This window comes from Enoplosus armatus, chromosome 17, assembly GCF_043641665.1.
Source record: "Enoplosus armatus isolate fEnoArm2 chromosome 17, fEnoArm2.hap1, whole genome shotgun sequence".
In the NCBI taxonomy this organism is placed as follows: domain Eukaryota; kingdom Metazoa; phylum Chordata; class Actinopteri; order Centrarchiformes; family Enoplosidae; genus Enoplosus; species Enoplosus armatus.
This window is the reverse complement of record NC_092196.1, coordinates 7,311,726-7,325,911: the sequence shown is the minus strand read 5'-3', so window position 1 is coordinate 7,325,911 and position 14,186 is coordinate 7,311,726. Positions and strand designations below refer to the sequence as shown.

Here is a 14,186-nt window from a genome sequence, read left to right as displayed (position 1 = left end):
AGAAGAGAAGCCAAGAAAACTGTCAGCAGAGGAGAGAGCAAAAACACATAGATGCGTTAGTTATTATTACGAAAATATTCCCACTGTCTTAAATATTTTACCAAATTCCCAGCCATGGAGTTGTCTGAAATACTGTACAACAAAGCGGAGTACATTGAGACGGTAATGTGTGTGCTTTTAAGCCGTTGTTAGCTAGCTAGTCACTTGCTATTTGGCTAACTGAAGCTGAACGGGGCGTTGGGCGTTGGATAACTGAAATCATTGTTTGTGCTCAGTTTAGACAATTAAGACAGAAATACACTTTAACATAACCATTAACCAATTCTGTTGTTTTTTCCAGGCTTCTGGCAACAAAGTGAGCAGACAGTCAGTGCTGTGCGGGAGTCAAAACATCGTCCTCAATGGCAAAGTAAAGAAAAATACACCTGCCTGACAGGGAATTATAACTTTCAGCTTTCTGTCAGGGCACTTATGTTATGTTTGTTCTCTCCTCCAGACTATTGTCATGAATGACTGCATCATCAGAGGCGACCTGGCTAATGTCAGGGTGGGCAGACACTGTGTGGTGAAGAGCCGGAGCGTCATTAGACCACCTTTTAAAAAGTTCAGCAAAGGGTAAGGCATCCTTTTCTTATGGCAAACATTCAGACTAGAGCTGGCCCGAATTCACAAAACCAAATATTGTAATGTTATTCATATGTTTTGACTCAAAAATGTGATGATAACTTAGGTATGTCTGGTGTTGCTTTCAGACCGTTTAAACTATGTGCAGATGATATAGTCACTGAGAATATATTAATAATCGGGATATGAATGGACCATCAACCAGAGGCATTTATTCTTTATTTAATGCAGAACAGTCATATATGTTCAGACACTTCATTTAAATATAATGCAGCCTTTAAGACCAGAGACTTCCAAATTATGGTACAATATTACAATAACCAAATCTCAATGCCAATACCATGTCAGTACATCACACAATTGTAGAGCTGCAACTAACAACTGTTATCATTATAGATTGATCTGCAGATTATGTTCTCTATTAATAATTTTGTCTATAAAATGTGAGGAACAATAATGAAAACTGGTGACAGATTAAAATGTCTTGTATGGTCCAAACAATAGTTCAAAACCCAAAGACATTCATTTGATGATCATATAAGACAAAGAAAAGCAGCAAGGCCTCACAGAATAGCTGGAATCAGCAGAGTTTGGCATTTTTACTTGGAAAATTACTGAAACAATCAATTCTAAAAATCATAGCATATTGTTTTCTGCCAGTCATCTTATCAGTCAACTAATCATTTCCATAGGTGTACAACAGAGCACCATACAGCAAATAGTCGTACCACCCGGCCATATTTGTGTGAGGAAATAACAGGCAGATTTATTTTGTGTCCCTCCATCTCTCCCTTCAGAGTGGCGTTCTTCCCGCTGCACATCGGAGACCACGTCTTCATCGAGGAGGACTGTGTGGTCAACGCAGCACAGATTGGTTCCTACGTCCACATTGGCAAGAACTGTGTCATAGTGAGTGCACACACACACACACACACACACACACACACACCACCAAGCTGATCAATGGAAAAAGTAAACCATGTGTAAAGAGAGAGAGAAAGCTCTGCCGCAGTGAGAGAGGACACAAACAGAAGCAGAGTGTCCTCTTGCCCGCTGGGAAACAGTCACATGGTAGTCATGTTCAGATGATCTGCTGACAGGCTCCTCTGAGCAGACTCAGACCTGAGATGCAATATGAAATTAAACTGATTTAATAACATTTTTTGCTGTTATTGCAGTGTAGAAGTCTTTAATTACCACTGCCTTGCTAGATTCCACAGGATAGATACTTGGCTGCGCAAGACTTGATGATAAACAACAGATAATGTAAAGTAGAAACAATTTACAATGGTTTATATGCAGCATACATTTTTATTATTCTATTATCCCTGAAAAAGTACATTCTGGGATTAATGCTACCTACCCTTATAAACAAATATATTCTTATGATTCTTCTCATCTTCATCTGAGTTCATTATGTTGAAAATATCATGTAGCTTTTTGGTATTTTGTGCTACATGTGTTTTCACTGTGATTGTTGATACAGGTGTGATTTAGTAGACACAATCCCAACAAATGGATTCAAAGTTGTATTGACGGATAACAAAACTGTAACTAGGTCCCTGATAAGCACAAGACTTCAACTCAGCCCAGTTTTCTTTTACACCATGAGGATGCTTACTGCTCTGTTGTTCTGAACACCCCCCATGCATTGTTTGTTATTGTGTAACAAGCAGCATGGAGTCAGTTAAAACATATGTTTGTTAAATTGTTTTGTGTATTGTGCGCAGGGTCGCCGCTGTGTGCTGAAGGACTGCTGCAAGATCTTAGACAACACCGTGCTCCCTCCGGAGACCGTGGTGCCACCTTTTACCGTCTTTTCTGGGTGCCCAGGTCAGCTACACCGCACAAACACACACCTGACACTTCCTGTTTATCTATCGATCTTAACCTGTGTTCGTCTGCCTCTCTCTCTCTCTTAGGCCTGTTTTCAGGAGAGCTCCCAGAGTGCACGCAGGACCTGATGATTGACGTAACCAAGAGTTACTACCAGAAGTTCCTGCCCCTCAGCCAGATCTGAGTCCTGCCCCAAACCTTTGGCAGGATCCACACCCTTTCCAGCCAGTTCCAGGTCGGGGTCTCTCATCAGACTAAAATGGACCCTGAGATCTCACCTTCTATCCTTCTGCTCCCAGATGCCCAGTTTCTCTGCCCAAGGACAAACCTGTTGAGAGCCCTTATATGATTCTAGTTTATGAGTATTAGAAGAGCACATAATGAATAAAATCTGATATAGCTGCAGAAGGAAATCTTGTATGTTTGCAGCTCCAAATTGCAATGAGTCTTTTAAATCCAGAGGTCCGCTAAGGTGTTGTTACTAAACTGCACACAGCACGCTCATGTTTACCATCCCAGCCAGTCTGAACTACAGGGACTCAGTTTTAGTTGTTTTTATTTCTGCTTTAATTTTGTAATGAAGTATGTTCATGTAGTCTGGTCAGCGTGCTGTGGAGAAACTCAAGGACCTCTGCGTGGCTGCTGATAATCACAATCTTGGCTCTCTGACAGCATCTGGAAGTGAAGATGAGGAGGTGGAGGTGTGGGAACGCAGCTTGTAATATACCGTTTGACACCCATGGACCAAAACAATTGTGTTTGAGGAAGTTGGCTGTACATGCGCATCATTCATGTCCACAGTTCATTTGGGCAACAGAGCAGTACACTCATCATACAGGTATTGTTGTTTTAGTCTCTGTCAATTTATTTCTTATGATGAAGAAGGTATGTTGTGTTTTGTTTGCTTTCTCCTTCACTGGCTTATGTCGTTTGTCACAAAACTTATTTAATAATGTGTGTATTTTCATTTCATTAGGTTTCAAATGATCAACTGCAATGCTAATTTGATTATGTTGTGCAGGACCCTCTGCGCTTTGCCTTTGTCATTTTCTGTGAGCATACAACAAAAAACAAAAAGCCAACATCTAAAATAGTGCCGCTATTAAATAAATATAAATGCTTTAAAATCTGCCTCATATGGGCTCGGCTCGGTCTTGTCCTCTACAATACAAAACTGTTCGCTACTTCACCTTTTACTGTGTTTTTTCTTTAGGTCTCTCACTATAATACCAGCTCCAGAGCATCTATCTTGGATCGTAATGTATGTTTATACAACAGATATGAAGACTGAGCTGTCCATTTCTTTTTAATTGTTTTAATTTAAAAAGGTACTCTGGAGCAATGTTTTTATGAATGGGTCCGTTTGTTTGTAATGCTCTTTACTGTCCCTGGTTTCATCCTATTCCACTTGTCAATTGGTGGCGTAATGAACAAAGATGTGTAACAATATGCCAACAAAGGCAGAGAGGAAGAAGACTGCAAGCAAGTAAACATGGATGTAAATAATGCAGTATTTCAAATTGATTTCAAATAATCAGCCTTGCAGATGTTTAATGAGGAAAGAAATGCATTCTACATGTTAGTTACACCTCAAGGATACACTCAGTGTGTTTTGGTAAGAAAACACTGACATTTACAAAAAAATAGCACAGGGCACTTATAAGCTAGTAGATAGCACCTTTAAAAGGGAGTTTTCTTGTAGACAGACACAATTTATGTTTACTTTCAGTGATACCAAAACACACTGTGTATCCCTGAAGTTTGACAAACATGTTTTCCACGTGAGACATTTGCAAAGCCAATTTGACCTTTGAGTCCTGCATTGTTTACATCAGCGCTTACTTGCGGTCTCCGTTTCTGCCTCTGTTGGCGCATTGTTGTGTATTTCTGACGGCTTATTGAGTGGAAGAGTGTGAAACTATTGGCTGGAAACTGTTAATGGCATCTCCCGCAGGTACACGTGTGTTTTGCACAAGTTAAACAAAGATGGGGATCCAGCGGAGCCCTACTAGAGGTCAAAAACTCCAGAGGGAACCTTTAAGATAGTAGAAAAGTTTAGAGACAGACTCAGGACAGCAGTCTTCATCATCATGTGATGAAAACGCTACACTTGAATATCAGAGCAGGGTGGCAAACTTCACAGGCTTATCATTTTAAATGTCCTCATCACAGAAGCTCAATTTGCAAAGTTTTCTAATGTGGTACTCTGGCACCCCCTAGTGGCCTGAAGCAGGACTTCATCCTAAGATGAACGCTCATCTAATAATGACATTTCTGTGACACTTGAAGAGCTCAGTCCAGAAATGAGGTCACAAACTCCGAAACCACAACTCACAACAACTGAAAGGAAAAAAAATCCCAGATCTGCTTCAGTTACAGTTGCACAATATTTCAAATTCATGACTCACATGTTTGCTTCCACCTGTAAATGCCAGCTGATCAATGATCTGTGCAGTGAAAGCCGATGACTGACACAGTTCTTAAAACATTAAACGGCCTCTCTAACTAACATACAAATCAGTCAATTTTTTTTTTTCTTCTGGACCTCCTTCGACAAATCAACAGAAACAAACACTACAAAAGGACAAACTATTCTTTACCTGCACACTGCTCCTCATTTGACACTTACATGTCACAAGTCTGCACAATCCGACCAGATCTGTCTATAGGGGGAACCTGCGGGGCAAGTTCTTGAGTTCACAAAATATATCTGCAAACACAGCGAGGAATGAACAGAAAAACTAAACTTCCTACATTTTGACTGGAGAAGTTTGCTTTGAGCAAATGTGACTTGTCTTACTGCTTTTCCAAGAGTTCAAGAGCTGCAAGTTCACAGATAAAACGCCTGTGTGCAACAAAAGTAAAGAACCGTTATTAAATGTCAAGCACATCCAATTTTTAAAAAGCAACCAAATAAAAACAAAACTCTGCATTTTCTCCTTTTTTTAATGAAACATAGTCCATCCAATTGCAACTCAATGGTTTTATTTCTTTTACAATGTGAACCACATATATCATACCAACAATTAAATGTTAAGTATATAGATTAGCCATTTATTACTTTTTAAACAAATAAGTATCAAGAAACAGCTGATAATAGTGTTGGCTCCAGAGACACATGGCATGAGTCAGCCTGTTGAAACAATGTGGATGAAGGCCGGTGACTGGCTCAGGGGAAGAAAAGAAAAACACAAAGTGCCCCCTCTATTATAACCAGGCTAATCAATGGAGGTCAACACCGCAGGTTGAACAATGAGATGGGAAAGATCCTGCTCGTAGCCAACTCTTTAGTCGAGCCTTTGGAGAAAAGAAAAAAAAACATCCTTTGATGGTGTTAATTTTAGTTCATTTTTCCTGTCAGCAAACACATCTTCCCTTTAACTGACATGTTGTCATGCAACAGAAACACAGGGAGGTTATAGCGACTAATTTGTAACTGAACGCGCCATTTGGTTTCAGCCATGAATGCTACCAATGCCAATGTGGAGTGTTAGACACAAAACAGTGAGTTAAGTGTCTGGAGAAAGAAAACAACTAAAATATTCTAAATGCATTCCTCCGATTTAATGAAGAGCGTGTGGATGAGCCTCGGGATTCACTCCATCTCCAATCCTCTGCCGGCACCGAACACCACATTCTGCCACAGTCTGAAATTGCGATGGACTAAATGTGATTTTTAGGGCAAGAAACATGGATCCTTCCTATGTTACATTATTCATCAGAGCTGTGATAGCTGAAGCTACCCAGAACTTATGAGACACGGTTTGCTTTTTTGCAACATGGCCTCACTGAATTCATTGTTGGCCCTCCTTCACAGTCATCAGAGGCTCTCTTTGGGCGACTCTAATCCCGCTTTCCCAAAATGGAGGTTTCCATTCATTAGTCTAATTCAGTGGTTTCACTTGTATGAAAGAACAAACTCCTAAACGCAGAACTCATTCATCTCGACAGAATCAACACATCTCAGCCTGGTGCTTTTCTTTCACTGACAAGCCAGTAATCATGTATGAATATAAAAGCCAACCTATAAACGCAAAAATGAAATCTGTGACCAAAATGTAACAGAAGTTAAAAACTGGCATGCTTTATACAACAGAAGAAAACCCACATTTCAGGTCATAAAAAGGTGAAGGGGAGTGAAGTCAACAAAAATTAGGAAAAACGAGGAGGAGACATTGACATTACACAAGTCAGCTACAGCGGGTGTTACAGGTGGAGGGGTTTACGCCCCACTGACAACTCACTGTATCACTACTACGGCAGGGCATCACTGGAAATACTTCTAATTGGTTTAATAACAAGACAACTCAAGTTTATTTGATCATTTACACTTTGTTAGCTTCCTATGCTAAATGAAAGCATATTCCAACAATTGAGTTTATCACGCCCACAAACAAGCTTAGATTTAACTCTAATAAACTTTTGGTAACACCCTAAAATAAGCCAAAGATCAGTACAGTACCAGTTCACATTACTTTACAAATTGCTAAATGTACCCACATTTCTGACTCATGTGATATCAGTGTCTCCTGCTCTACTCCCTTACAGAAGGATGGAGGGCAACAACCATTTCAAGAATGAATCAAGCCCCGAGTTGCATCATCCTGTACCAAGTAAAATCAAACCCATCCACGTCTTATTAATGCACACTACCCTTATACGAAAAGCAGACAGTGACCGAACACCCGATCAGACACTGGCACCAAATGATCTGGCATGTTTGGTGGGTCTGTTGAGAAACGCTACCTTTGAGAGAACATTTCTGTGATTTATGCATTCTTTACAGCACTGATTATCTTCCAATAAGTTAAGTCATTTGTCAGACAGGGAAGGGCTCAGAGTCTCTGAATACAAGTAGAGCCCACACGCGATAACGCTCCACAACTTGATCAAACACTTTTGAAGAGTTGTTGGAACCAGAGGTGTGCGCGAGAGCTCCTTTTCTAGTCCTACCAAGTGTTTACTTTTTCTAAGCACCAACCGCTAAGCAATGTGTGGACCGACCACAAGCAGGGCCTGTTTTGGGCTGGACAAGGCTACAACTGGGATACAATGGAAGAGTCGATTTGTTTGCATGAGTTAGAGGTGAAAGCTAAGTGCAAAAATCCTTATTGCAACTCATCAGCAGCTGCTTTTGTAATAAGACTAGGGGTAAAGGGGGAGAGAAGTTGTATACACACAAAAAATATGTTTTCCTTTCCATTATCCTCAACAACAACAAAAAAACAAGGTGGAGAAAGAACGCAAAATTAACTTGGCTATCACTGCTGCAAACAGTGGCAACAAACCTAGAATTTTAACACTTGTGGTTGAAGAACTAAAAACCAAAAGGGCGACTGGCTGAACCAAATCAAGCCACTGTTGAAGCAGAGTAGTTAGCAGAGAATAAGGTCTAAATGTCCAAACATCAAAGGCTTGCTGTTACATGGTGTCAACCTAGCAGCCAGAGAAATGTTAACTGGTTACAAGGTGAGGCAGGATGGTGCCACAGATGCACTCCTACTGGACATTTAGCTCCACCACTGAGCTGCAATGATGAAGTAACAGAAAGAACAGCTGGGTTGTTTGACGCAGAGGTGAGTCTCTTGACAGAGCTGGGTCCAACATTTGGCGAGCAACTTGATTCACTGAGTGAGACGATTTGATCATGGCCCTCACTTCCTTATTAAGGTGGTGGGTGAGGATGAGTGAGGTTAAGGGAGGGAAGGGCACAAACGTGTCGAGGATCAAGTGGCTTTTACTTGTCGAGCAGCACAGTGCGTTTTCACCCCTTTGAGAACTATCTGCATCCCATAATGAGTCGGTGACTTCCTTCGTTGTCTCCTTTCCAGGGCAGCGATGTCTGAGGAGTGTGTGATGTCGTCCAGACCTCCCAGTCGCCAACACACTCATTAAGTGTTCTGATTGCAGATCAGTGATTTGTAGTAATAGTGTAGGGAAAGGAGACAAGGAATTGAATCATTCAATATCTGAATAGACTGAACTGAGACCTTCAGTCCCCGTTTTCTTTTTCAGCCTGGGTTCTTTTGCACAGCCAGGCATCCAAACGTCTGTCTGTCCATCTGCGCATCTGTCCCACATACGCCCATCCATACCCCTCTCCTAGCCTTGGCTTTGAAGGCTTTCCCCCCACCCCCTCACACACATAGGCAGGCAGCAGATCAGATCATCCTGTTGCGTTTGTGCGTAGGGGAGTCTGTGATGACATCACTACACTGGGTGGAGTTTCGTTTCCTGGTTCCTCCCCCTCCAGCAGAGGCAGAGCCTGTAGAGTCCAGATGCAGCGCCATCTCCTCTGAGATGAAAGTGTTCAGGTCGACGTCTTGGAGCCCATTGCGCCTGCTGCGGCACACCGGACCAGACCCGGAGGAACCACCTCCGCCAGCACCACCTCCGTTGCTGCTGCTCCCGCTCACGTGCGTGGGAGACCCTGGGGCACCGGAGCGCACACTGATACTCGCCATGGCTCCACTCAGACCTGTGGAAGGAGGATGAGACGGGATAGAGAAGAGAGAGCAGCGACAGACAAACGGCATCACTATATGGAGAAATAAGAGATGAAAAACTTGATAACCTGAATAAAAATACAAAAGTCTTTAGGTAACTTTGTGCAACACAGCAGAATGTTTAGGAGCATCTTCAACCATTATTTACTGACTTCTCTATGAGGCAAGCTAAATCACAAGTAAGCAAGCATCAATCCAATACTGATCATATTTGTATGACCCCAAATGGCAACTGTCTGATCACAGTGGAATTGACACACTTGGGTGGAGAGATGGTATGTGCGTGTCTTTTAAAAAAGTTGTTTTTTTCATGTCAGTGATGAAAAGCTTTTAAGTATAAAAGCAGCATTTGAAGCAACCATCTCACAAACACATGGTTCACCACTTATTGCCACTACTTAGGTTGAACACAATTACTCCCACAGAAGTAAAAAACGTGCACGACTGCAGTAAGATTTCCGCCAGCAACCGTGCATGATGTTACCACACTAAAGACAAATCTGTGAATCTGATTGTCTGAGAGAGTTGAGGAAGCAGTTAACAGAAATGTGAAATGCAATTTGTCTATGTAAATCAAAATGATTGTCAGTCCCAGCACACAAAAACACAGGTGGTGAAATGCAAAAGGTATCTGATAACTGAGAAAGGAGACACACTGAAACCTCCTGACACAGACCGAACGTGTGTGTCTCTGTAACCTAAACCAGCAAATGCCTAACATCATCCACCCTAACCTCAGCTACACCCTAAAATGGCCCCTTTAACATGTGGGGACCTTCCGATAAAGTTCTGAATATTCAACCGCGCTGACAGCAAAACAGAGATACCAACATACTGTAATGTAACTGAATTACAAATGACAAAATACAGCAGCATCTGCACATTTAAAGACCAGGGTCAGCATAAAACTAGTTGGCTTTTGGTTTAGTGAGATGTTCCCTCTCACAAACACACATAGGAGGGGCTAACAAAGTGAGGCCCTCTTTCACCATTGGCCAATACTTACACACCCGAGCACAACATACCCTTATCTCTGAGTCACATGTGGCAGAGTACGATGACTGAAGGACAAGCATGCTTTCTCACACAAACAACCACTGTCACAAACTAACATACTGCAGTTCAGTGCTTAGACTACAACATAACCTGTATGTTAGTAAATGATCCAATTGATACTTGAAAATTTTTTCCTCATATGAAAGACCCTATCTCACAAACACTCTGTAGTACGTTGCCAAACTTTAAATCTATTAAATTTGTGGAATCAGTAGGTCCCACCCACAATTGCCCACACACAAAAACAGATATGCAACATCAGTGGTCCTCTAGACTAGCCTTAAAGATCAGCACTACCACTGATTTTCTATTCAACAATGTAGCCGCCTCCTGGGTTGTAAATTAAGTTTCTGATTAGGTGGCTAGAATGACCACTGGTGTGTAAGATATATGGCATACTAACCATGCAGTGCTATTGCCTCCCTGAAGGGCTGGAGGTCTGCTTCTACAGATGAGCCAGTCTCAGCTGGTGAATTAGCCCGGCTGGGGGCCACCATGGCCAGCCGGGGGTTGGCCCTGCTACTCCTGTGTGGTGGTGCTTTGCCGCATAGAAAGCTGATAAGATCCTCCCTGCGGATAGTTCTCCGACGCTTTTTCACCCAGGCCAACATGTCCTGCAATCCAATACAATAGTGATCAGTTAAGCAAGGTTTAATTTTACAATTTTTGCAATACCCCTGTTGTGTAAACCTAATGTAGTCTGCATCTGGTTCCTTAATGTATAAAAATGACAGGGAGGTGTACTTTGTCCAGATACAAGAGAAAGGAGATGCCTCACACTACACTCACCTTATTACGGCGTTGGTGGCCTATCTGGATGCCCCGATCAAAGCTTCTCTGATGGGCCTCCACGCTCTCTGTGATGGTGGAAGACATAAAAATAATTGAACATTATTGTGTATTCCAGAGCCAAGCGAATATGTATGGTACCTTTAACAGTGACAATGTTTAGTTTCAAGACCACAACCCATGAGGAAATCTAAGTGTGGTGGATCATTATGTATAGGTTATACTTTCAGCTCTGTATGTTTTGTGAAAACATGAAAAAACCACATGACTGGCAGCTTTTAAAGAGCAAATTACTTCTAGAGGGTGCCAACTACTCACTAGCACTACTATACCTTCGAATCCACTGCCCATTTTTAGAGAGGTAGTGTGCCAAATTAAGAGTCAAGCCCAGTACAGTAGCTTGTTCTTACTACAACAAATCACCTCTATTTCACTCGTAAATTCCTGACACTTAAACCAGTCTTAAAATGAAGTGTGTTTTTTCTACTGCACAATTAACATGTCTTTCACTGACATACAAAAACCCATAAGCCCTGTGACAGACTGATCAATATGGAGCTGTTAAAAGGTGATAATAACCTGTTGACCATTTGTTGGATGAGCCCGTCAATAAAAATATGTCTACATTTGCAAAGTACAATGATAGCCAGCTATTGATGGACTGAAGCACAAAACAACTGTAGGTGTAATAGTTAGTAGATCAATAAATTCAGCTATAAAGCACAAAGATGGAGAGAAGAGGGATGTGGTTAGGTACCTTTGTAGAGGTTGGTAACTGCTGTAGCAGAGTTCTGAAATGGCACCCACAATGATAGGCCCTGCTGATGACATACTCTGTCTGTGGGAGGAAAAGGGAAATATGTTTGATTTCTATACATGATTTGCGACCGCAATTTGAAAGCAAGCAACCTTGATTAATGTGACCAAAAGACAACAAAACATCTGAGAGGTACAACAGCTTGGAAATTATAGGGCTGAAGTGAAGATCATTTTCATTCGCCATTTTGTCTTGCATCTACAATCGCATGAACAGGGTTTGGCATAAAAATAACTGTCAGCCAGCGCTAGATGGCCAGCTTGGCAGCAGCTTGTCTAGCAAGAAAGCACCGACACACCAACTTAACTGCCCTCTCAGCAGTAAAGTTGCAAAGCCATGTCAAACATACATGCCAAACACGGATAGACTTAACAGTCGAGCTCTGTCGATTTGGACAGGAATTTATTATGTCTGAGAACAACACAGCCATAGCAGATTGTAGACAAACCAATATTTCCACAGCGAACCAATACTATCCTCGCCATTTTGTGATTATATTGCTAGCTACGCGTTGCAAAACAAACTGCTCACTCAGCAGCAAACCGGGCGTTTAAACGCAAGTGCACACCTATGTGCTATTCACTTTATATCTTTACAGCACATTTCAACAACTAGTCGCGTCCGGTATAACATATGGTTATAGTGACAGTGTACAAGAGACTGTCATCTGGGAATGTCGCGTAGCTACGATTGTTGTTACCATCGCCATTTTGTAACTAGCCTGGCTAATGTTACGTTAGCTATACGCTGCTGTCTAACTTGGTGTCAACAAGCTAGCTTATTGACAAAGGAATTCATGATAACTTAAGCTACTTTAATGTTGTAAGTAATTCTGGCTATGGTTGTTTAACAGTCGAAACAGATGAATAACACTAGATTCGGGTTCATAACTAATTTTTGACACTGGCTGACACAAGCTAGCTAAATTTAGCATTGCAAAACCAGCTGTAAACGTTACCCAGTACTGGCCAGCGAGTTTGCTAACGAGCTAGTTAGCATTCTACCAATACTGACGCTAACGTTAGTTCACAGTAGGTAGCCAGGTTGCTAACCAACAAGCCAAAGGCACACTGGCGATATAAGTATCGTTAGGCGAACAAACAAACAGAAAGCGCTGGTTTGAACCTTTGTATAACTGTGCCACAGCAGTGGCCGAGTTCTGGAAGAGATGCCACAGTTTATCTTGGTCGTTGTCGGCCTCCTCCTCGCTTGGCTCCCTTTGCTCCGCTTCGGCCAAACACTGCCGCTCCCATTTTGAGAACCAGTGCTCGGGTCCGTGTTCCTGTATCTCCGAGTCTCCGTCTTCCTTCTTCTCCTCCATTTAATGCACCAAAACTCGATGAAATTGCGCTTTTAATGTGTTAAAATATTAATATCTGGACACTGTATAAAGAATTATGTGAGCAAATTCATGAATACTGTTAGCGTTGTACTATTTCGCACTACAATAAAACATTGCTCTCTATTACTACCATCTGTGAAGATAAGCTTTGCTAACTATTTCTCCTAGTTGCCGACGTCGGGATATATACAACGCAGACTACCCTGTTATGCGCTTCATCCCGCCTATCTCACTAGATGTCAATGACAATTGGCGGCATGAGCACTGCAGGGTGGGCTAGAGGTCTTTGCTCAGAATTTCATTGGCTCTCCGACACGTCCGTCACAGCATTGACACAAAAGAACCTCAGTGAAAATTCCCCATTACTAAAGCTTGTAAGAGAGTGCAAGTTTTACCATGAAAACTGCTTTTAGAATTAAAAAAAATATATTAAACCACTAATAATATAATATAAGATAATGAAATACAATATAATATAATGCAATAATATAATAATACATCATGTAATACGTAAAAATTAAAATAGTTTATCATCATTATAATAATCTTTTGTGAGCTTATTTATCGCCCCCTCTAATTAATTCATAACCTACAGGCTAGAAAAGAACTGTCTTAACCATATAAACTTCTATCTTTTGACAACAGCAAAACTTGCCTCTAATATTAGGCGACACCCATGAACACTCTACAAGTGATGAGTGAGTATGAGAATAGAGTTTTTGGTATGCTAAATTAAATAAAAAACAATGCTTGAATAATGAACACCACAAAACATGAAATGAGATTAGATACGGGGAGAATGAGTCAGTTATTATAATAAGCCTAACTGCGACGGTGTCTAAGACCAAGTCCGAGTGTAGTATTGTTTTTTCCCACTCGATGGTGCCATTTACTCAAAATCTGAAGGCTTGTCTGTTTCATTTACGGATGGTCCGGTCTCAGCACTGCAGATATGGTTCAGCTAAGTGTCAGTAACAGAATGGCCACTGCTTTGATAAAGCTATAACTCATGATGATATTCAGTTATATAAGAGTTGGTACGTTTCACCAGTGAGTAAAGTGGCTTTATTGTAGTATTGTTGTAATTGATTTACAGGTTTGCATGACAGCTTCTATTGCCGCAATTATTATTATGATTTGCTTTTTTATGTGTTAATGTTAGCTTATTTATTTAGTGAATAATAAAAAGGCCTATACTAAATATACTTAAAAACTG

The 14,186-nt window shown here is 41.2% G+C and overlaps 2 protein-coding genes across 2 annotated transcripts; one reads left to right on the top strand and one right to left on the bottom strand.

Annotated features, from left to right (window-relative positions):
• The first annotated feature begins 5 nt into the window (after positions 1-5).
• dctn5 (dynactin 5) lies at positions 6-3,602 on the top strand. Its single transcript, XM_070923332.1, has 6 exons — positions 6-162; positions 341-409; positions 497-615; positions 1,422-1,533; positions 2,355-2,457; positions 2,547-3,602. The coding sequence occupies exons 1-6, from the start codon at positions 115-117 to the stop codon at positions 2,642-2,644; spliced, it is 549 nt and encodes a 182-aa protein (XP_070779433.1). The 5' UTR covers positions 6-114; the 3' UTR covers positions 2,645-3,602.
• Positions 3,603-8,621: 5,019 nt separating this feature from the next.
• On the bottom strand, positions 8,622-12,949 carry hapstr1a (HUWE1 associated protein modifying stress responses a). The gene is made up of 5 exons (XM_070923064.1): positions 12,754-12,949; positions 11,569-11,649; positions 10,812-10,879; positions 10,426-10,636; positions 8,622-8,938 (listed from the first exon to the last, which is right to left on the bottom strand). Exons 1-5 carry the CDS (start codon positions 12,947-12,949, stop codon positions 8,622-8,624), a joined length of 873 nt encoding a protein of 290 aa, XP_070779165.1.
• Positions 12,950-14,186: the final 1,237 nt, after the last annotated feature.

What these genes read in the sequence shown, in the direction of transcription:
- dctn5 (XM_070923332.1), top strand. Translation starts at nt 115, where the DNA reads ATGGAGTTGTCTGAAATACTGTACAACAAAGCGGAGTACATTGAGACG. An exon ending in TTTAAAAAGTTCAGCAAAGG is followed by an intron (nt 616 to 1,421) that starts GTAAGGCATCCT and finishes CTCTCCCTTCAG; the next exon opens with AGTGGCGTTCTTCCCGCTGC. An exon ending in CGTCTTTTCTGGGTGCCCAG is followed by an intron (nt 2,458 to 2,546) that starts GTCAGCTACACC and finishes TCTCTCTCTTAG; the next exon opens with GCCTGTTTTCAGGAGAGCTC.
- hapstr1a (XM_070923064.1), bottom strand. Translation starts at nt 12,949, where the DNA reads ATGGAGGAGAAGAAGGAAGACGGAGACTCGGAGATACAGGAACACGGA. An exon ending in TGTGGCACAGTTATACAAAG is followed by an intron (nt 11,650 to 12,753) that starts GTTCAAACCAGC and finishes TTCCTCCCACAG; the next exon opens with ACAGAGTATGTCATCAGCAG. An exon ending in AGTTACCAACCTCTACAAAG is followed by an intron (nt 10,880 to 11,568) that starts GTACCTAACCAC and finishes CCACCATCACAG; the next exon opens with AGAGCGTGGAGGCCCATCAG.